The following is a 21929-nucleotide window of genomic DNA, read 5'->3' as shown; positions in this document are numbered from 1 at the left end:
TCTAGGAGCCACTGAAGGGAGTGACATAAATAATTTATATCATAAAGAGATCAGCTTAGCTTCTTTGTGGGAAATAAAATGTAAGGGCCAAAAAGTGGAAGGAAGACCGATTCGGAGGCAGTCACACTTCTCAGCCCGCTTACCCCAGCTCTCCCACACCTATTCACTTGCTTGGCAGCCACTCCCCTTCTCCCTGTGCCTGCAACATGCCAAGCCCCTTACCTCCTTAAGGTGGTCCACAGCCTGGAACGCTTGTCTTGATGTTAGCACAGCCGGCTCCACATCATTCAGTCCCTACCCTCTCAGAGAACTTTCCCGACCAGGCGGTAGTAACTACAGCTGTTCCCAAACGTCCTATCTCTCTCCACAGTGGCACAAAGTAGGATTGCAATCCTCTGCACCTGGGCGGTTAGTTGTAGCCGCGTGACCTGCTTTGGCCAATGAAATGCGGGTGGAAGCGATATACGGCACCACTGGGTGGAAGCCTGCGAGTCACTGTGTGTTTCGCCACGATTTTTCTTCGGCCACAGAGACTGGCAGCGTGCCAGATAATGGCTCCTCCACTGGCCTGAGACCCAGACTTAGAATGATGGTCGTTCAGGGCAGAATTCTCTGCCAACCTACGGACACGTGGCATGAGCAAGAAATCAATCTTCCCTAAGTTGCTGAGGCTGAGATGGTGACTGGAGCATACCTAGCCCATCTGTGCTGAAAGAGTCCCTCAGTCCCTTACATCACCCTGCTTCAGGGCCATCGTGGAAATACCACCAAGTGATCATTTCTACTTGCTGGTTTTATTCATTAATTTTGTTTCCCCTCTGCACCCCTCTCCAAACCCCACGAGAGCAGGATCTCTGTTTACCTAGCTTCTAGAAGAGAGCCCAGTACAAGTCACTAGGCAAGTATCTGTTGATTAAACCTCTGGTGCCTAGCACCCAGCATCTGTGCCTTACGTGTTAGTTTGCCAAGGCAACTGGAATGAATGGGTCTTGCACTCAGCCCATCTGAAGCATCAAGGCCTAAAGCTTCACTCTGCTATTCACCGGTTAGGACAGTTGCTTGGGTTACACCCTTCCCAATTCACAGGAAACCAAGTTTCCCAAAGTCACCATGATTCCTTAGTCAGAAGAAGCTCTGCTAAAGAGCACATGCAGCAGATAAGCAAAAAGGAATGAAATCTTGGAACCATAAATCATGAGAGTGAAGCCGCCCAGAGTTAGGAGACAGAGTGGAACAAAATTCACTTTGATACTCTTTTACCGATGTTACTTGGCAGACAGTTGTTCTATCTTTTTTACAGTTTTCTATGCCAGCTAAATCTAATTCCCCAGAAATGACCAAACCTCCAATTTCACTCTGGTCATAAAATACTGGCATTGAAAAAAACCTTAGCGATTACTTAATTCGGACAACTCCATGTATCAGCTGGCTTGATTCCCTTTATCTGGAAACCTCTTAGGGTCTCACTGTTTTCTGCCAGAGGCTTAGAACGTAAAATTCAAGTTAGAGATTGTTTTGTTTAACGTCATTGCCTTTTTAAACCAAATAGATTTTAAAACATTTTTTTCTAGCATTCCATTTTATAATTATAATAGAGCTGATGATAAAATTAACCCTGCAATATTTTTAGGTTTTATATTTTTGCTCCTCACTTAAAATTTTTCCTTCAGGTTTCAAAATGTCTGAGATATTCAAGAAATAAACTCTTAAAAATTACGAAGTTATTACCGCATCTGTTCTTTCCGGAACTAGCACCCTTTGGTTCTTTAGGGCAGCCAGAAATTAATTATGTTCTACTTATTTAGCTTACTCTCTTAGACCCTAGACAAACGGGCTACATCCTCAGTAAGCAAGTGCATTTTGTCTAACTTGCCAAAAAAAAAAAAAGAGCAAATGTCAATTCACTAAACATTTGATCTGAAACTATCAACTTTTAATGTTAATAGATGGCAACTTCTGCAATCTTGTCCAGACGAAATTCAATGTTATTAACCAGGTCCTAATCCTGAAGTTCAGGTACTAGCCACTTGCAGGTGAAACTTTTTAAAAAAATGAGCTCATACCATTTCCCCCACATGCTGAAAATGGGACAGTTTGAATATTGCAAGTCTCTCAAACAAAGCCATATTCATTCACATGCAGGAAGTCATTTAGATGTGGTTAAGGAAACAAGAAATTTTCGCATTGGCTTTAATATTTATATTTTACCAAAATTTTCCTGAACTTGGTAATCATCACTAACACTTCTTATAGTACTATTTACTGCATCTTAAAAGTAAAATAACTTAGCAGAAAATGTACAGTTGAAGAAAACTGGATGTCAGTCTATACGATGACTTTTTACTTTCAGCATGACAGACTTTATTTTGGCACTTTAACAAATATTTTGCTTTACAGCAGTGACAAAATATTTGCCAGAAATCTCCTTTTCCTGGCATGGATATTCCAAGCAGTTGTTATTCTACGAACTGGATTTCGCTATGCTTTGCACAGTTAGAGGTATACCCGCCACATTCTTAACCTCCGTAACCGAGGGACTTTGTGTAGCTTTAAGAAGGTGCTATCACTTCCTTTTAATCACTTCAAAGTGGATTGATTGTGCAAGTGAATGGACAGGAATGTGAGAATTAAGGCCATTAAGAATTGACGTAAACACTGTTCCGAGTGCTGCATTAAAAAAAATTTTTTTTTAATGAGTTCTGTGGCAATTCCGGGGAATGTTCTCTAAAGGGAGGATTCATACTTCATTAAAAGTAAATTACATGTTGGAAAGGTGGCTGTTTTTGCTGTCTTCCTACTTTGGCCACTCACAGTTTAAAACAAAATTGGTGGTAAAATAGAAAAAGGAAATGTTCAGTTAGAAGGCAGTCCCCAGACAGGGTACTCTCATATTTCCAGCTCTTCCTCAGGCATCGCTGCTTTCTGGTAATTGCATTCCTAAGCAGTGAGGCCCTCCTTTTAATGCACAGAGCCTCCCTGCCTGACTCTTCTTCCCTACAGTGTGAACTATGGTATTCCATCTATTACCTCTTCGGTTAAGCTTCAGGAGAGATTTGGAGCAGTTTCGAAGGTAAAACAATCTACAGGACTAAACCATAGACACCGATGTCAGGAAAGCCCCCTTTAGTCCTTGGGAATTTATGGTCCTAGAAGTTATTTGCAAGAGCAGGCGTTCGTCTCAATATCGCCATCAGCTATCCCCATAAAGGTTGCAAAAGTCACAATTCCCTCTCTGGCGGCCTTTCGATATCTACATTCAAACATACACAGGATGATACATTCAGATTTCCTCTGGCCAATTCACAAGTGAATCTGGTGATAAACAGCCTCATCACTGAGCTCTTTGGTTTTTGATTTACAGACACTGTGGAACACTCAGAAATCAAACCCACAACATCCTTGAGAGCAGACGGTCGTTAGCAAAGGGGAGGTGTACATTTGACCGAAAATGTACAAAATTTATAACAGTGACATTTTCAATATTAGGCCACATGATTTATTCAGTAGTTTTTATGTTCTCAAATTACAATTTACGTCTATTCGTAAGACTACAAAAGTTACCATTATAATCGTCTGTTCTTATAAAATACCAACTTTTTTTTTAACTGTTATATATACTCATTAACACCAGTCTGCGAAGAGTTACATAGAATCATAGGCACTTCAAAGGCTTAAAAAGATGTTTACAACTTAAATGCATTTTTAAGAACAAAAACTGATTTTTTCCTTAAGTCCCTACTCGTACCTTCAAATTGCAAGAAATTAACAGATACAGTGGCCAAAGGAATCTGCAGCAACTTCTCAAAATACTGTTATCGTCTTTGGGTTTGCTGAGGCTTGTCAGTAACTCAAATCCTCCCAAAAGAAGATCTGATTAGACAGACATGACTAAACAGTTTTGCGGTGATAATCCAATTTTACACGTTAATTTGCTGTTGCAAATCTGCCTGAAGCTACAGGTAATGAAAAACAAAGCAAGTGTAAAACGGATAGTCTGACACTTAAAAATTTATACAAAGTGGAGGTTAAAGTTCATATATTTGAAAATCACATATACACTAAATTACCGTTATCTGAAATATCCACCGTAACAGCTACAAAAGGCATAGAGTTTTGTTTCGTTTTCCAGGGGACAAGAGGGGCGAGCAGAGGAGAGGGGAGCAACAGATAAATTAACAAAGTAAGACGAACTTGGTAAGAGACATGCAGACTCAAATGAAACAGCTTTCATCTTCAAACCGTAGGATAAAAACAATCTTTTCATATTTGCACATAAGAGTTTAAACCGATTCCATGAACGTTGAGGGTTTTTATAACATGATATTTTGCCACTGCTATTCACAGAACACTGCAGATGTTAACTTTGAATTTTATGTTGTTCTAAAGAAATACATGAAAAGTTTTAAATACAATGGGATTTTATCATTAAAGTGCCAGAATGGCTCTTTAATGAAAAAAACAAACAAAAAAAAAAAACAAAGATCTTCATTATTCTATGCAAAAGCTTTATTTTTAGAAGTTCAGTGATCTCATAAATAGAGACACTAAATGGGAGTTTTCACGCATAAAACTCCTTAGTAGGTGCTTTTTGATAAGCAGCACTGGATGGTTTGCGTTCTCCAAGGTCGTAACTTCCTTCATCCTTCTTTCTCATGCGATACACCAACAGCAGGATAAGGAAAATTGCAAAGAGAAAGCCGATAACTCCGCCAGCAATGACAGCTGAAACACACCAGAAGGAAGATTACTCTTAGAAGAGATTCAAGGGTGGCAGAAGTTAGCTTTGTCAAGCCCAATCTATCTACGCTTTCCTAAAAAGCTTAATTTAAAAACCCCAAAACTGGATTCAATGAAGCAACCAGGTAATTATGCAAATCTGACATTCCTCAGGAGGTATAATACTTTCTTTGATTAATATTAATAATATCCCCCAAAAGCCTCAATAAGAAAAATCTGGCTGTGACCTCAACTAATTCCATACTTATTTAAAACTCTTGAGTCTTTTCGGTAGTCACATTCTGTAGTCTAATCTTCTAATTGCTTTTTTCAATGAAAACACAAAACATGATATAATCGACTTAAATTCTGTAAAGGAAAATAAATATGAAAAAAGCATGCAAATTTCCTTTCTAGTCTTGGATTTGGGACTATCCTCTTTCAGGGATCAAGTGCTGTACGGACATAGAGAACAGATTTGTGGTTGCCAAGGGGGGCGGGGAGTCGGGAGGGGGATGGACTGGGAGTTTGGGATTAGCAGGTGCGAACTATTATATACATGTATAACTGAATCGCTTTGCTGTACACCAGAAACTAACACAACCTTGTAAATGTAAATGTACACTTTAATAAAATAAAATTTTTTAAAAAGGATTAAGTGTTCTAAAATCTCGCCCATCTTCCCCTTTAAAATCAAATGTTAATACTTTCATCAGTAAGTTACGATTAGAGACAACATCCTTTAATACCTTGGGCGCTATATCAATGGCCCTCTCCATAAAGAACCTTTCCTTCTCTTAAATTTGTTTTGAAATCAGGACGAATGACTTGGATCAAGACTGATTGATCTTCATATTCTGCCACCCCCGACGCCCCATTGTTCCGGACCAGCTCAGGCCTTAACTTTCTTCTTGCCTCTCCCCACCCCGCCCAAAAGGCTGGCCGAGGGGTAGGCTGAGGGAGCGGACAGAAAATAAAGACAACCTTTGCCTAACTCTTGCCTCTCCCTCTGGAATGAGACAGGTGCTCAACATGGTTTTCAGTACTAAGGTAACATCCAGCAAGCTTTGCCGATACCTCTGAATATCACTTAGGCAAACACAGGCCTATTTAAGGACCTGCCACCTGATCCCTACTGGGCTACTCACCTGCCAGGACTTCTGTTCGTTTAAACAGATTGTCTGAGTGCTTCTCAGTATACACATTTGTAGCCTCTTCAGCTGGGTCCATTTTCCTTTCTGAGTCAGAGAGGTGAACTTTTTCCTTATCAATTTCTTCAGGTGACTGGGGAAAGAAAAAAAGATTATGAAGATTTTCTTTTAATGTGCTGGAAAGAAGAAATAGTAGATGAGCACATTCCCAAGTTCGTTCTTTGCAAACACTGAGTTTAGGAAAGAATTGCAATAATCGCTTTGTGTGGTGTGCATACCAGTGGGTGAGTCCTATGGTGGACCCACGTTGTTCATGGTTTTATATAACACCCATCACATGTATAGGCAAAACGGATAGTTAGTGAGTTCATAATAATCCTAATGACATGGTTAGGTTGTTTTAGTCGACATTTCGTAAGATCTCTGTCTCACCACCCTTCTGACTTTAGGCCACCATCCCCCTCCGGCTGCTCCAACCCAATAGCAGTGTCCCAATTCTCCTCACTCCTTTATCATCTTTTTTGCCACACAGGGCACTGTGATGACAGCTTCCTTGTTGGCATTCTCTCCAAGTGTTCTCCCAGGGCTCTGCCTGCTACCACTCTGTGGGGAGCAGCCCCCAGGCTTCATCTGTAATGCTCCCCTCTATTTATTCACTCTTACAACACCTTCACCAAACCCTGGATTACAAAGAGCTTCGGGGGGCCTGGGCTCTGCAAGTAGCTCCTATGTGGTCCTGATCAAGTCATACCATTTTTTTGGACTTCATTTTCTATATCTGTCCAATGAATGGCACGCTCAGGTTCCTGAGTATCCTGCAAGTCTAAAGTACACTCTTCTCACAGAAAGCCCATCACTATTTGGATACCTGGTAGAAGGACAGACAACTTGACGGATGAGAGAATGAATTATCTGGGTTCTAATCTAGGAGCCTTTTCACTATGCATTAGCAGTCGGGGAAGGGTTAGGAAAGGGAAGAGAAAAATAGGTTCATACTCAGGTTTGTGACTAGGGAAAGAGGAAAGCAAGTTCTGGTGGCGAACGAGGTGAGAAGAAGTAGCGATTGTGATATTAGAGACTGAATTTAACTCATCTGTATCATCTTTGTCCCATTATTATGACAGATCACATGAAGCCCCTCAGGTTTTTTCAGTCCCTAAAATCATTTGAGAGAGTTGACGTTCCCTCTGACTCAGCTTCTGATCCAGTAGCCAGGAAGGAGCGTGCATTTCAGGGGGTCTGCGGGGGTGGGAACAGGAGGTCTCCACAGAACTGGGGCCACCGCGTACTCACAGGAATGGTCCACCAGTGTACAAACTTCCAGGTGCTCTGGCTGGAACATTCACTCTTTACATTTAAAAGTTTTATTGTATCAAAGTAAGAGCTTGACTAATAAGAATTCTTCCAATAGTATAGAACTAACCTGAAATACCTTAACTCCTGTATAGATGTACAAAGTGCAAGTACGAAAAGGCAGCAGAGATAATTACATTAAGCCAGTTAAAGATCTGTCACATCCATGTCTGGTTGTTTGGATGCCATGGAAGTGTGATGGAAGTAAAAGATGACGGGCAACGCTCTGCTTGAACAAACAACTGTGTTCTTTGTATTCTGTCACATAAATTTATAACAAACTAGACAGAATATCTATAACAGTGACATTAATGCCACAGTATGCCCATTCAAAAGCAAAGTCTACTTTAATGGTATCATAGAGACAATGTTTAATTTAGCTGTGCCATGTAACGACAAAATAGAAAATTTAATCACCAGTATTAATATTATTCATTATCAGTATTATCATGATAAGTACCTTGAAAAGTGTGTGACACAATGAGTAGCACTCAGTAAATCTCCCACAAATGGATGGATTTTTTTTTTTTTGCGGTACGCGGGGCTCTCACTGTTGCGGCCTCTCCCGTTGCGGAGCACAGGCTCCGGACGCGCAGGCTCAGCGGCCGTGGCTCACGGGCCCAGCCGCTCCGCGGCATGTGGGATCTTCCCAGACCGGGGCACGAACCCACGTCCCCTGCATCGGCAGGCGGACTCTCAACCACTGCACCACCAGGGAAGCCCAAGGATGAATTTTTATTATTACTACATCGAACACAAATGATACCAGGAATACATTAAAAGATTTGGGGGTCCTTAATTTCTGAGCTCATCTGCCAAACATCTGTCTTCTTTATTTTAATCTGACACAATTACTTCCTTAAAACCAATTCTTAAAAATTTAAACCAATTTTCAATTCATTCTTGTCGACTGACCAGAGAGCTCTATGTCAAACTAGGTTTTGCTTAGGATAAACTCCACCATGAAAAGCCAAAACTGAATTTCTTGTCTCACGCTAGTGAGTCCTAATGGTTCCTAACGGTTCTTGACTTCAAGGGATTCGGTTATGACAAGTGGTCAAATAAACAAAGCCAGATGCATCTTTCAGCAGCCACGCTGGACGACCTACCCTCAGCTGCACCTGTTACTTTTCACTGCCCCTCTTCTCCCTTCTTCCTTTCACTCACTGAACCGAATCCATTTCTGGAGCAGCTACCGTGCGCGGAGCCAGGTGTGTCTGCCTCAGTGCTCAGAGCTTCTCCCTCCTTTCCTATTGCCTGGCCCGTGAAGTCAGTGTACTGCTAACAGCAACGAGCCCTTCTCCATCCGACAAACAGCACTCCAGTCTGGAGAGGGCTGACCTGACCGCTCCCCATCTGCAGCAACCCATCCAGCCCGTCCCTCACCACCCTGTGCCCAGGCACCGGGAGGACCGCGGGCGAGGGGAAGAACAACTGCATTCTGGGAAGGGGAGGAGCGTCAATGGGCAGGAAGCCTGCGTGCGTTCCGGCCTGCAGAGGGGTGCTCCTTATTCGGGAGAAGGCCCGTCCCTGCCTTCGTGACGCAGCCTTCCACAGCCTTTCTGGTGCTAAAGCTTAGCAGCCCCTCATTTCTAACCAGCAGACGGGTGAGCTCCGAGAGGGGGCACTCGTGTTTCCAAGTTCTCATAAGCAGCATGCTACCCCCAGGCCGCCTGCAAAGCCTCCTGCTGCCGTCACTCCACAGGCTCGCCTGGTCAACTGCCTCGGTCTCTCCTGCTCTAACCAAATTCAATGAAGGCTTACACAATGCTTACTGGTGGTCAGGTGCCGCGCTGCATGCCCTCACATTTAACCTCCTGAAGGATCCATCAGGAATGCGCTCAGAGAAGCTAAGAAACTTGACCAGATGAAACCTAGGCCTTCTTCAGACTTTAACATGCATTTTCCAACTTAAACAGCTTACCTAGGAGTGGGTAGTCAGCTAGTTGCAGCCGTAGCTACTAAGGCCAAAATCATTGGTGTCACAGTTTCCATTAACTAGGAGCTTTGCTCTGTTCTAAGGTCAAAGACCTTATTTCTCAGTAAGTCAGCTCTCAGGATGAATACAGGGATGCACCCGCATTCATCGTTATCATTGGAAGAGGTCAGAGTTTACGTACCACTGAAGGTGGGCCTGAAAAAACTCTGGGAAAACACTTATTGAGCCTAGTACCTGGAGCCTCCTCAGTCCATAACCTGTTTCAGCAGATGTAAAAGTTCACAATGGTTTTAACTCAGAACAAGTTCTTTACGAAATAAAAACAAATTTTCTTAGCATAAGGCAAATAAACTGAAAAGGTTTTGCTTCTTAACTGGGCTACGAGTTCCTTAAGAAGGAGTACCCTGTAAAAAAGATTCGTTTATAAGCTACGCCTGGGTGATAAAAGTACTAGGTAGAATTAGCTATCAAGCCATGAACAGACGTGGAAGAACCGTAAATGCACGTTACTAAGCGAGAGAAGCCCATCTGAAAAGGCTACATACTGCGTGATTCTAACTATGCAACATTCTGGAAAGGCATGACTATGGAGGCAGTAAAAAGATGAGTGGTTTCTAGGGGCTGGGGCAGGAGGGATGAATATGTAGGGTATAGAGCATTGTAGGACAGTGAAACTATTCTGTAGGCTACAATAACGGTGGGTACATGCCCATTATATATTTGTCAGAACTGACAGGATGTACATCACCATGAGTGAACCCTGAGGTAAAACTCTGGACCCTGGGAGACTGTGACCTGTCAGCGTAGGTTCATCAGTTGTAAGAAGTGTACTCCTCTGGCACCGGATGTTGATGGGAGGAGGCTGTGCATGTGTGGGAGTCTATGGGAACTCTCCATACTTCCCACTCAATTTCCTGTGAACCTAAACCTGCTCTGAAAAATAAAGTCTATCTAACAGCAACAACAAAAAAAGCAGTAGGTGGGCAAATGTCAAAACGATCATAAAGAGTAAAGGAGAGCCATTTACGATACAATGAAAAGACCATTTGTCCTTACACAGTTTTAAAGGGCACCTCCCAAAAGGCACAGTCTGGGGCTTCCCTGGTGGCGCAGTGGTTGAGAGTCCGCCTGCCGATGCAGGGGTACACGGGTTCGTGCCCCGGTCTGGGAAAATCCCACATGCCGCGGAGCGGCTGGGCCCGTGAGCCATGGCCGCTGAGCCTGCGCGTCCGGAGCCTGTGCTCCGCAACGGGAGAGGCCACAGCGGTGAGAGGCCCGCGTACCGCAAAAAACAAACAAAAAAAGGCACAGTCTGTACAATTTTTTAGAAAATGCACATTTACAATAACCTGAGAACGCAATGGAAAACAAAACACACCTTTGTCTGAGCGGGGATCTTATTCTGTATCTTGTTCAGAGTCGTGGTTTCCACTCTCGGAGCAGCAATAGTGAACGGAATCTTTGGAAGGGGTCGAGATGTGGTCAGCTCTGGACTCTCTCCGTCCTCATCAGCTCCTGGCAAAATAAGCAAAGATGAGCTAAGCACACGAATCAGGACACAGATTTCTACAGTATCAGACAACATTGTCTAAGGTTGACGATGACAGAGCCATGTTCTTTCAAAATACCCGCTCCTCGAGAACTTAGCACAAACCTTCCTGCAGTCTTCATAGCAGTGAAGAGTGATTTCCAGGTGGATCTGTGGGGAGACTGGAATTTTTTCTGTATTATTATTATCCTGAATGCTCTCAAGTAGCCCTTCTTTTACTTCCATGTTCAGTCTGTCCTACTCAAGAGATTTCTTCCCTTCTATGCTGAAAGGTGCTACATTTTCCATTTTAAAACATAACAACAACAAAAAAGGAACTCCGACCCTTCATCTGTGTGAGCTGCTGCCCTCTCTCCCCTTTTTACAACCAGATTTTTCTAATGGTGGTGTGCAGACTCACCGGCCTCTTCCCTCACCATCTACTCCACTCTGTGCTCTACTCCCCCTAGTCAGGTATTCCCTGTCACCACACTACTGGTACTGTTTTGTTAAGGTCACCATTCCCCTCCACGTTCCATATCCAGTGGCATTTTCCAGGGTCCTCATCTAATTGAACCTCCTAGCGCCATTGGACGCTTGTCAACCCTCACCTCCTTCTTGATATACTACCTTTGGGTTTCTATGGCTTTGACTTCCTGGCTTTCTCCCCTCACCTCTCTGGCTATTTCTAAGTCTCCTCTGCAGGCTCATTCTCTTCTACCTGGACACAAAATATGAAGAGTCCCTTAAGGTTGAGCCCTAGGCTGTTTCTTACTCCACACTTTCTCTCTCACCCATGGCTTCAATTACCATCTAAAGACAAATGAAACCTAAGTTGACATCATTAGCTTTTACCACTCCTCTGAAATGTAGACCTGCATATCCACTGGCCTACTTGGCATTTTCACTTCAATGACTCAAAGGTACTATATACATCTCTATCATGTTCAAAGCACAACTCACGGAACAGACTTGTGGTTGCCAAGGGACTGGGGGGTTGGGGAGGGAAGGATTGGGAGTTTGGGATTAGCAGATGCAAACTATTATATAGAGAATGGATAAACAGCAAGGTCCTACTGTATGGCACAGAGAGCTATATTCAATATCTTGTGATAAACTATAATGGAAAAGAATATTGAAAAAGAATGTATGTGTGTATATATCTAATTATATACTGAATCACTTTGCCGTACAGCAGAAATTAACACAACATTGTAAATCAACTATACTTCAAAAAAATTAAAAAAAAATAGAACTCATGATTTCCTTGCCTCTCCCCTCTACAAACCTGGTCTTCTCCCCATCTTATCTTGCAGTGAATGGAACCCTCCATTCCTATAAATCACAGCTCTGGCCCCCTCCCCTCCTCCTTACCACCACATTGAATCCATCACCCAGTTCTGTGGATTTTACCTTTTTATTACGTCTCCACTCTTACACCTTTTTATGGTTCCAGGGCCACTGCCCTCATCCAAACCACTGTAATCTTCCTATCAATCACTGTACCTACCTTCTTCCTAACAGCTCCCTTTCAGTCCACTGCCCACAAGCTGGCTGTGACCACATCATCCTCCTGTTTAAAGCCATTACAATGGCACTCCACTGATTTCAAGGTGAATATAAAATGCCTCAACCTAGCCTTGTGTGGTCCAGCCCTGGCCTACCTTTCCAGCTTCCTACAGCATCATTTTCCCTGCTGTCCCCTGTGCTCCAGCTGTGGTCCCCAACCTTCGGCCAGAAGTCTTTGCTTAGTTAATTCCTATCTCACCTCCAGACCTCAGCACAAATGTCATTCCTTGGAGAAGGCCTCCCTTCCATATTAGATTAGAGTCTTCGTTAAATGGTTTTCTAACACCACCTTTCTTACCCTAAGACTGCATTTATCAAAAGTTTGTAATGATGCATTTGTTTGTGTAATGATTGACTGAAGTTCCCCCTACAAGACTGAAGCTCCATATGGCCGAGGGATTGTCCGCCAAGTGCCTAACAGAGTCCCAACACCTCCAGACTCTGACCCAGGTTTTGTGCAGTAAGGACTGACCACTGACTGCCAGCTGGGCACTATGTTTTTTTGTTCGTTTGTTTTGCTTTTTTATCAGAAGAATTTGAGAATTTCTCACGGTCGAATATAACCTTTTTTTTTTAACATCTTTATTGGAGTATAATTGCTTTACAATGGTGTGTTAGTTTCTGCTGTATAACAAAGTGAATCAGCTATACATATACATATATCCCCATATCCCCTCCCTCTTGCGTCTCCCTCCCACCCTCCCTATCCCACCCCTATAGGTGGTCACAAAGCACCGAGCTGGTCTCCCTGTGATATGTGGCTGCTTCCCACTAGCTATCTATTTTACGTTTGGTAGTGTATATATGTCCATGCCACTTTCTTACTTCGTCCCAGCTTCCCCTTCCCCTTCCCCGTGTCCTCAAGTCCATCCCCTACATCTGCATCTTTATTCCTGTCCTGCCCCTAGGCAATCTTGAGAAAGAAACACAGAGATGGAGGAATTAGCCTCCCGGACTTCAGACTATAACCTTCTTTTTTTTATAACATTCTTTTTAAGCTGACCGTTCGTCAAATTTGTAACAACTGAAAAAAAAACTCAAAGTTTGTAACTCGAACTAACCTGCTTCCTCGGACAGGAACAAAGGATGAATAGCCCCCAGTTCCTCACAGAAGCATGTTACAATAACAAGCGGTTCAAAAAGCAAGAGGTGAGATACTGGAAATAGTGCAAAGCTATGAACAAGGCTCATTTTAAAAATATTTCGATATATCGACTGCCTCTGACACGTACACTCATTATACAGAGAAGAAATGGTGAGGGTCTATTGGAATAAATACTGGATTTGGCATTAAACACACTTAGTACTGATTCTGGCATTTATTATCTCTGTGACCTTGGGCCAATAACGCTTGAGTCAGTTTCTTCACCTGTAAAATGGGGATAACAACAACTAAGTCTCAGAGGTGCAAACATAATATGTATATTTGAAAGCATTCTGTATACATAAAATGTTACATAAATGTAAGTCATTAATAATGATGGCTCCAAGTACACTGCTCTTTCATATCAGTCTCCCCGATTTTCCATCAAAGTTTTATACATATGATTGATTTGCTTCTTACAAAAAAAATTCAATGAGAAATGAAAAATTTTCAATTAAGGGCTTTCAAGACTCCCTTGGTTCACAAGAGTTACAAATACGACCTGCCAAATTAGGAGTGTGGAGAATTTGTTGTGAGAGAAGAGATTTTGTAAAGTAGAAAATTCCCTCAAGTTGGCACTTCTTAAATTAGAGACAGGTGAGTCACCCACCTCAGGGGCTCTTCCACTGCATTTATTATCTTTATTAAAAAGATTGACCCTCCTGCCCAAACCAGAAATCTGGGGACCCCCTTTCAGCCCGCTTTGCCTGAGACATCCTAGCCCAGAGCCCAAAGCTCGTTTCCACCTGGGAAACTCCTGCTTACACTTTTACGCCCAGAATCAGTGTCATCCCCTTTCCATCCATCGTGGAACTGTTTCTTTCTCTATGTTTCCACTGTTCACTAAGTCTCTTCTTTTTTAAAAAATAACATTTTCTTCTACTTATAAAAAGAATACATGTTTTTAAAAAATACATTTTTCATAGATGATATTGGGAAACAGAAATACAGGAAGGAATAAATAAAATTATTCCACCACCAGAGAAATCATCATTAGATTGTATTTACTGAAGTGTTCCTAGCACCTAGAATGGTGTCTGTTCCCCCATATTATGGGTCATTATTAAATAGTTGTGGAAAGAATTGAATAAATATCTGCATATCATCTCATCTCCTAATGAGTTTTTTATCTCTTAGATGACTGTTCCACCCTCCAAGGACTCTTGCACTCTCAGAATGTTCCTTTTTCAAAGTATCCTCTTCTTGTTTCAACGTTAAAGGGCCTTATCTCTCCAACCGTAATAAGTTTTTCTGTAAGTTCTCTTCTCACTGTGAGTTTCTGTTCTCTTCCAATTTGGGGGTGTGGGAAGGTCTCCATCTTTCAGAAGTTACAAGTTCTCCTGTAAATGTCTGGGGAGCCTTGGTTGTCTTCTCGTATTTAAGAAGGAAAGGCTGAGAAGCTGACTAGAAGTTCTGAGCACACAGGAGAGCGCTGTCAAATGTTAGCATCATCAGTTAGATAGACTTGTGTGTTTTGTTGGAGAAATTGCCAATGCCAGTGTCTTGTAGTTGTTTCCTTTGAGTTGGTCCAATTTCCTGGAGAGGGTAAAGGCCAGCCCATCAGTGTTCCAGGAACTGACTGGGAGAAGACAACTGGGAATATCTCCGCATTGAATAACTCTTAATCTAAGAACTTGTATTTCCTGTTTTCAGTGTGGTGTCCCTTGTCCCATCTGTGCCTGGTACACTCCCAGTCCAAAGACCCTCTGTTTTATCTTCCCCAGATGATATACCTCCAGTTTTCTCCTGAGGTTGGGAGCATCAGTCCCTTTGCTGCGTTATGGTGGGAAGGAATTAGGGACTCTACCTGCATCCTGAACAATCATCCCGAGTTTAGTACCATTTTCACGCTCCATCTAGTGTCATGAACTCCGGGGCCCTACGGGGATTCTACTGTGTAAAGTGGTTGCCTCTTGGCTCTCCCCACCCCCACTACTGGCTAACTCAGCTTTCTCACGTCTGCCAAGTCTGTTACTACTAGCCCATCTGCTTCCCAGCTTTCAAAACATTATGGCCTTTGTCTCCTGTACTGTTTTGTTTGTCCTTGTGAGTTTAGGCCCAATTCCTTTATTGTTGGTTTAGTTGCGTATTGAAAGGTATGTGTGTTCAATCTGCCACCTTTAACCAGAACTCTGCGCTTCACTCTTACATTTTTGTTGTATAGCACCTTCTTATGTTATATACCCATGACATGGTATAACAATTATTTTTTTCTCATGTCTACATTTTTCTCATCAGACTCTTGGTTCCTTGAGGACAAGAACCTAGTTTTTCATCTGTATCCCAAGAACATGGCCTAGAGTCTGGTCCACGGTGAATGCCCATGAAACATTTAAGTGAATGGTTGAAGTTTTCACGTCTGCCAATGTCCACCCCTGAGTGCACATATATAGTCTGGTACCATCTTCTCAGCTGGGAAGCACCCTCTAGGCCTCTGGCCATTTTCCTCCAGTCTCTTTGCTCTTCCACTGGATAGCATGATGGGAGTGAGGACAGAGGGAACGAAACCCTCTGGCCAAAACCTGGGGGATCCCAGTCTCCAGCTGGGACTGGGCATCAGCTAGGCAGGGTCTCCTCATTCTGGAGTAGAGTTTTAAGACACAAGGAGGCAGTATAGCAAAGGAGTGAAAGAGAACACACTCTCAAGCCCAACTCCCTGGCCCCTATCCCAGCTCCATTTCTTTCCAACAGTGTGATCTGAGGCAAGTTATTCAATCTCCCTGAGCCTCAGGCTTTTTCATGTGGAAAACGGAGATAATACAATCTCTCTTTACAGAGATATTAGAAGACTAGGAATAGTGCCTGACACGCAGTAAGGGCTTTACAAATTTTAGTTACAGCTTCTATTACCTTTAAGCTGAAAATCAACATCCCCAGTGCAATGCAAGGAGGTTTCCAAAATCCAGAACGATACACTTCTTTTTTTAAAAAAAAAATTAATTTATTTATTTTTAAAATTTATTTTATTTTTGGCTGCGTTGGGTTTTCGTTGCTGCACGGGGGCTTTCTCTAGTTGCGGTGAGCGGGGGCTACTCTTCATTGCGGTATGAGGGCTTGCTCATTGCGATGGCTTCTCTTGCTGTGGAGCACAGGCTCTAGGCACACGGGCTTCAGCAGTTGAAGCACACGGGCTCAGTAGCTGTGGCTCACGGGCTCTAGAGTGCAGGCTCAGTAGTTGTGGCGCAGAGGCTTAGTTGTTCTGCGGTATGTAGGATCTTACCGGACCAGGGCTCAAACCTGTGTACCCTGCATTGGCAGGTGGATTCTTAACCACTGTGCCACCAGGGAAGCCCCAGAATGATACCCTTCTTTGTAGCAATGATCTGCCTAAGGCTGGAGCCAAGGCAGAAGCAATGTGGGCCCACATTTAAGCCTCAGCTCGATCCGTCTGATGAGTGGTTCAGGATTTCAAATGACCCACTCCAATCCCCTTTCACCTGGATGGGGGGGAGTGGGGGAGGGGAGGTGCTGCCAGAGGAGCAGGACTGAACCTGAGTCCTTTATATTAAACACTCTTGGCAGAAGTCAGCAAAATGACTTGGACAACTTCCACAAATCTCTAACAACTCTTAGATTCTAAGATCTGTGAAATGGGGACAAAAATGTATCCATATTTATTATTTCCTGGGACATTTTGAAGAAGACAGTTACAAAGCACTTTTGAGGTGCTAATGAAAAAAAAGAGGCGCCATGAGTGAACGGTATTAATAGAGTTGTGGACTATGGAGAACAACTTTTCACACTTTTCCTGCGTGTGCGTTATATACCACTTTCCCCAGAATAACTATTTTTACATGAGGGCTATTTTTACATGAGGACTGCATTGTAAGCTCATTGTTACTAGGTCAGCCACCACCCCTCTTGTCTTTCTCAGTCTTGCTGTTTTCCAACCTAAAACACTCACTCTTATGTAGCTAGAGCTCTCCCAAAGACACAACTGATTTTAATTTCCTCTGGGTCATTCTGAAGCCCAGGCCGATCTGATTGTGAGACATCGACATTCAGTGTAACTTTTACCAAATGTTGAACATAAAATGAAAACTCAGATCAAGGAAGATCCTGGATAAGACTTGCCTAGCATGCTGCTGACTTTGAGTTCCTGACTGGATCATTAACATACGCACAAGCTCTTTTTTCTCTGCTACCTGGGGGCCAATCCCGGCACAGGTGAAACATTTCCCAGGTATGGTAGACTGCAAAATTGGCCAAATCCTTTATTCCCCCTTGTATCCACATCCTCTGCAATGTGGCCCTGCAGTTCTTTTCATTAAGAGGCGGACTCCGGCCTGGCCTTACAACTGGCTCTGACCCATCAAATATGGTAGTGAAATTGTGCCAGTTTTAAGCCTTGGCTTCAAAAGATTTTGCTCACTCCTGCTTGCTGTCTTGGGATCTCTGCCTCCTCCCTGTGGACAAATGGCTGGCCTTCTGGAGGCTGAGAGACCGCATGACCAGAGCCAAGTCTGCCCCATTGCCCCAGAGATATGACAGAATCTAGAGATCAGCAAAGCTGCAAACCCAACCTGCAACTGACCATTGACATGTGAGGGAGCCCAGTCAGGCCAGCATAAATTGCCACCCTGCAGAGTAATGAGCTAAATAAAATGACTGTTGTTTTCAGCCACTACACTTCGGGGTGGTTTGTTACCAGTCATTACTGTGGTGATAGATAACTGATACACCACTGGAGTTGAGGATATCACTGTACAATCATTTTACCTGGCTACTACGTTCTCCCTCCTGCGTTTGAGCAATACACTAGGAGTAAGAAAGTATAACTCTTCTTGGTCTCACCTATAATCTTTAAGGTAGGGTTGGCAGCTGTGTGAAACCAGTGTCTCAGGGATCTCTTTAAGGGTGGTTTCCATGACATCGCTCTGAAAGCCTTAATAATAAAATTAAAAGCTAATGTTGACAGAACACTGACTACATGCCAAGCAGCATGCTCTAAGAGCTACAGATGTGTCAGCCCCTTAAGCCTCACGACAAACCTACGTGGGAGGGACTATTATTACCTTCCATTCTATAAATGAGGAAACTGAGGTTCAGCCAAGTTAAATACATTCCCAAGATCTCACAGCTCAAGTGGCGGGGAGCTAGAATTCACACCCAGATGCTGTGACTCCACAGGGCATGCTCTTAACCATCGTGCATACTGCCTGTCTCCTTGAAGTAAGTTCCACTAGTGTGTGTGTGTGTGTGTGTGTGTGCGCGTGCATGCACGCGCTCACACAAGCACAGAGAACAGAGGTGAGTGTGGATGTAGCCTGCCTTACCCGAGCCTGATGCAGAAGCATAGTCATCGTCGTCAATAGGATACACTCCGGAAGCTTCTTCAATGGAGCTGTTGTCAAGGTACATGTCTTTATCAGATGTCAGCTCTGCCCGCTGAGAAAGGAGAGAGAAGGGATTCAGGATGATGAGAAATTAGGAAATGAGCTTATTCAATTCACTGTGCAGGTTTACATCTCAGCGACTACCCGTCCCTCTCCCCTGCTCCTTGGAACCCACATTTCTGGCCCTACCCCTCCTTAGGACACCCTGACAACTCATATTACGTCAAGGGCTGATCACAGACAAATGCCCCCGAGGGAAGCCTACAGAGCCTAACTCAGTAACGTGAAGATAGCTCAGAGGCCGAACTGCCTATCACGGGCTTATCTCCTTACATCCCACTAAACCTGTCTGAGTTCCAGGGCCCCCCAGTGCTAGTTGGAACCATCTCAGGCATTCCTGTTGTCACAAAGTCACCGTGAGGCCCCTTTACTGGAAAAGCTACAAGACATTCAAATCATTTAAGACTTTCTTGGGGATGTATTAGGGTGCTTGGGCAAAATCACTACCCAAGGATCCGTCAAGGTCCCTTGGATGTTTGCAGGCCCGGCTACACTCAGAGAGGCATCACCGCAGCCAGGAGCTCGTGGTGGCGGGCAGCCTGTCACAGGGCTTCTTGCCACAGCCCAGACGCATGCAGATGCCAGCACCATACCTCTCGAGGAGCAGGGCCTGCGAGGCTCATGGACCAGGGCGACAGCCCACCGTGAGCCGCGTCTGGGGCTCACGGGCTTAGCAGAGCCTTAATGACAAATGCAGATAAACCCACACAAGCACATTCTTTTTATATTCCTGGCACTTGGTAACAGCAAATCACACAGTGAATATGGAGAGGGATCATTCACTAAGTCGACCAGTTCCACAGCTTCTTAGCTCTTCGGTAAGAATTTTACTATTACAGTTCAACCTAATCCTACCAAGAGATCAAGTCGCATGAATTGGAGGCCGAGTAGATGTATAATTTTTTTCTTAAATGGTTTCAGTAAATTGATATTTTACCACCAGTATCTCATGAGAGCCCAGAAACAAATACAGCAATCTGTCAGCTTCTAAACAACATCTGTGTTTGGAAAAAGGCAACACTCATTATTGTCCTATTTTTAAAAATCAAATGGAATGTCGCTTCCTAATAGGAATGACAAAAAATGTTTCCCTCACTACAGAGGCTTTCATTAGATTCCCTTCAAAGCCTTCTGCTCCAGCTGTCACTGGGACTGCAACCTTCCTAGGAGGGTGCTGGCCGCGCCCCATCACAGCACGTCTTCCCTCAGGTTTCGGCCGCTGGCTGGAGAGGCCGAAGTGTCCTCAACCCGAGTCCGTGCTCTCCAGGCGTCAGGGACAACTGACGGGAAGGTATGGGCGCCCACTCTGGGTGAGCCGCCACATCGGCACATTCTGAGAACTGAGACTTTAATCAGGGACTGGTTTCCCAGTGGCCTGGCCTGCAGGCACTGAGTGACCACCCTGTGCCAAGAGTGTGCTGGAGTTTCCTACTAGAACAGTCAGAGCTTAACTCCACCCTCTGAGGCCATTCTGCGTGACACGGGTCTCCAAGGCTCTCCCCAGTCCAGGCCTCGGGTGTTTTCCCAAGCTTGTGAACCGACCATATCAGGAGCCCTGGTTTCCACAGCCCCACCATCAGCGTCACTGAGTCACAGTATGCAGTCAGCTCCTTTGAGCGCGAGGACTGCACCTCCTACGTCTTCAGTCCACCCCAACTCCCCACAATCATGTATCTGGCGTATAGTACATGCTCAGTAAACACTGCTTGGGCTGTTTCGTTTGTTGTCCTGCTTGTATTAAACTTTGTCCTGTGAACCTCATCTGCAGGACCCTGTCGCTCTTTCTCTCAACTCCTGTCTACAAAACAGGCTCTGACTTCTTCAGTCCTTCCAGGTCCCCTCGTTCCAAACTACTATTTTGCATTTTGTAGCCTATGAACAGTTCAAGACAAACTCTCAGTGTTATTTATTTTTTTAATATATACATTTTAAAATTTTATTTATTTAATTTTTTGGGCTGTGTTGGGTCTTCGTTGCTGCGCGCGGGCTTTCTCTAGTTGCGGTGAGCGGGGGCTACTCTTGGTTGCGGCGTGCGGGCTTCTCATTGCGGTGGCTTCTCTTGCTGCGGAGCATGGACTATAGGCACGTGGGCTTCAGCAGTTGTGGCATGCAGGCTCAGTAGTTGTGGCTCATGGGCTCTAGAGGACAGGCTCAGTAGTTGCGGCTCACAGGTTTAGTTGCTCCGCGGCATGTGGGATCTTCCCGGACCAGGGCCTGAACCCGTGTCCCCTGCATTGGCAGGCGGATTCTCAACCACTGCGCCACCAGGGAAGCACTCAGTGTTATTTTAAATTGTTGCCCCTCAGCAGAGCACACTTGGAGAAGGCAGGGCCTCAATGCCCTGTGTGTGCTCCCTGGGCCTCTAAGACTGCATGGGGACTCAATAAATATTTGCCCATTGAGATTACCTAAAACAAATTGGCCTTTGACTCAGGCTTCAGAGATAACACATGTCACAAGACCCCTAAAGTTGAAATCTTTCCATCTGAAGCCTGGGAGATCACTGGCCCCAAACCTCCCACACACATGGCATGGCACCTGGCTTAAGTGACCTTGAGTCTTAAAAGCAGAAACTGTTTGCCTTTTCTTAGCATTGAACGCCTTTTTCCTCCTGGCTCTGTTAAAGAAGTTTGAGGTGGCACCGGCCACACGAAGATATTTAATTCCTCCTTGTAAACTGAATTTCTATTCATTAGGTGACCCAGTTGTCAGATGGACACGTCTGTCACACTCACAGGCGGATGGGCCAAAAACGCCTCCCGGAGGATTCTGGCCACCGCACAGTTCAACCACACGGGGAGGCTTGACAAGCAACTCACTTCTCCAGGACAACCAGCTCCTTAGGAAGAAGCTTTCAGACCTGAATTACTGTAAAACTTGGGGTCAGGATGCATGTAGAGAAGCTGGCTTGCCCTCAGGCTCTGCGGAGCTCCAGGGTGGTCCTGTGGCTGACGGGATGTTTAATGTGCTCAAAGGCAGCTAAAAATATTTGTTCCTCCAGCATCCGGTGTGGTGCAAAGAATGATGACCTCACACTAAAAGTTAACTCCTGCTCTGATGTCAGGGGCAGCAAGCACCTAAGAGGAATTACCAATATCTGTCCTTCTATAGAGTCCAAGTTAAGCAGACCCCT

General features: G+C 44.2%; 1 protein-coding gene across 1 annotated transcript in view; it reads right to left on the bottom strand.

Moving 5' to 3' along the window:
- Positions 1-4484: 4484 nt before the first annotated feature.
- The window catches only part of SDC2 (syndecan 2), a 119981-nt gene continuing 102536 nt past the window's right edge, over positions 4485-21929 (bottom strand). Inside the window, exons 2-5 of the mRNA XM_065895227.1 lie at positions 18677-18788; positions 10538-10674; positions 5865-6000; positions 4485-4722 (exon numbers count right to left, since the gene is read on the bottom strand). Of these exons, the coding sequence (XP_065751299.1) occupies positions 4559-4722; positions 5865-6000; positions 10538-10674; positions 18677-18788 (549 nt within the window). The 3' untranslated portion in view covers positions 4485-4558. The remainder of the gene's footprint in view (positions 4723-5864; positions 6001-10537; positions 10675-18676; positions 18789-21929) is intronic.

The sequence above is a fragment of the Phocoena phocoena genome, chromosome 17 (assembly GCF_963924675.1).
Source record: "Phocoena phocoena chromosome 17, mPhoPho1.1, whole genome shotgun sequence".
Taxonomy (NCBI): Eukaryota; Metazoa; Chordata; class Mammalia; order Artiodactyla; family Phocoenidae; genus Phocoena; species Phocoena phocoena.
The sequence above is the reverse complement of the archived record's forward strand: the minus strand, read 5'-3'. Positions and strand labels throughout refer to the sequence as shown.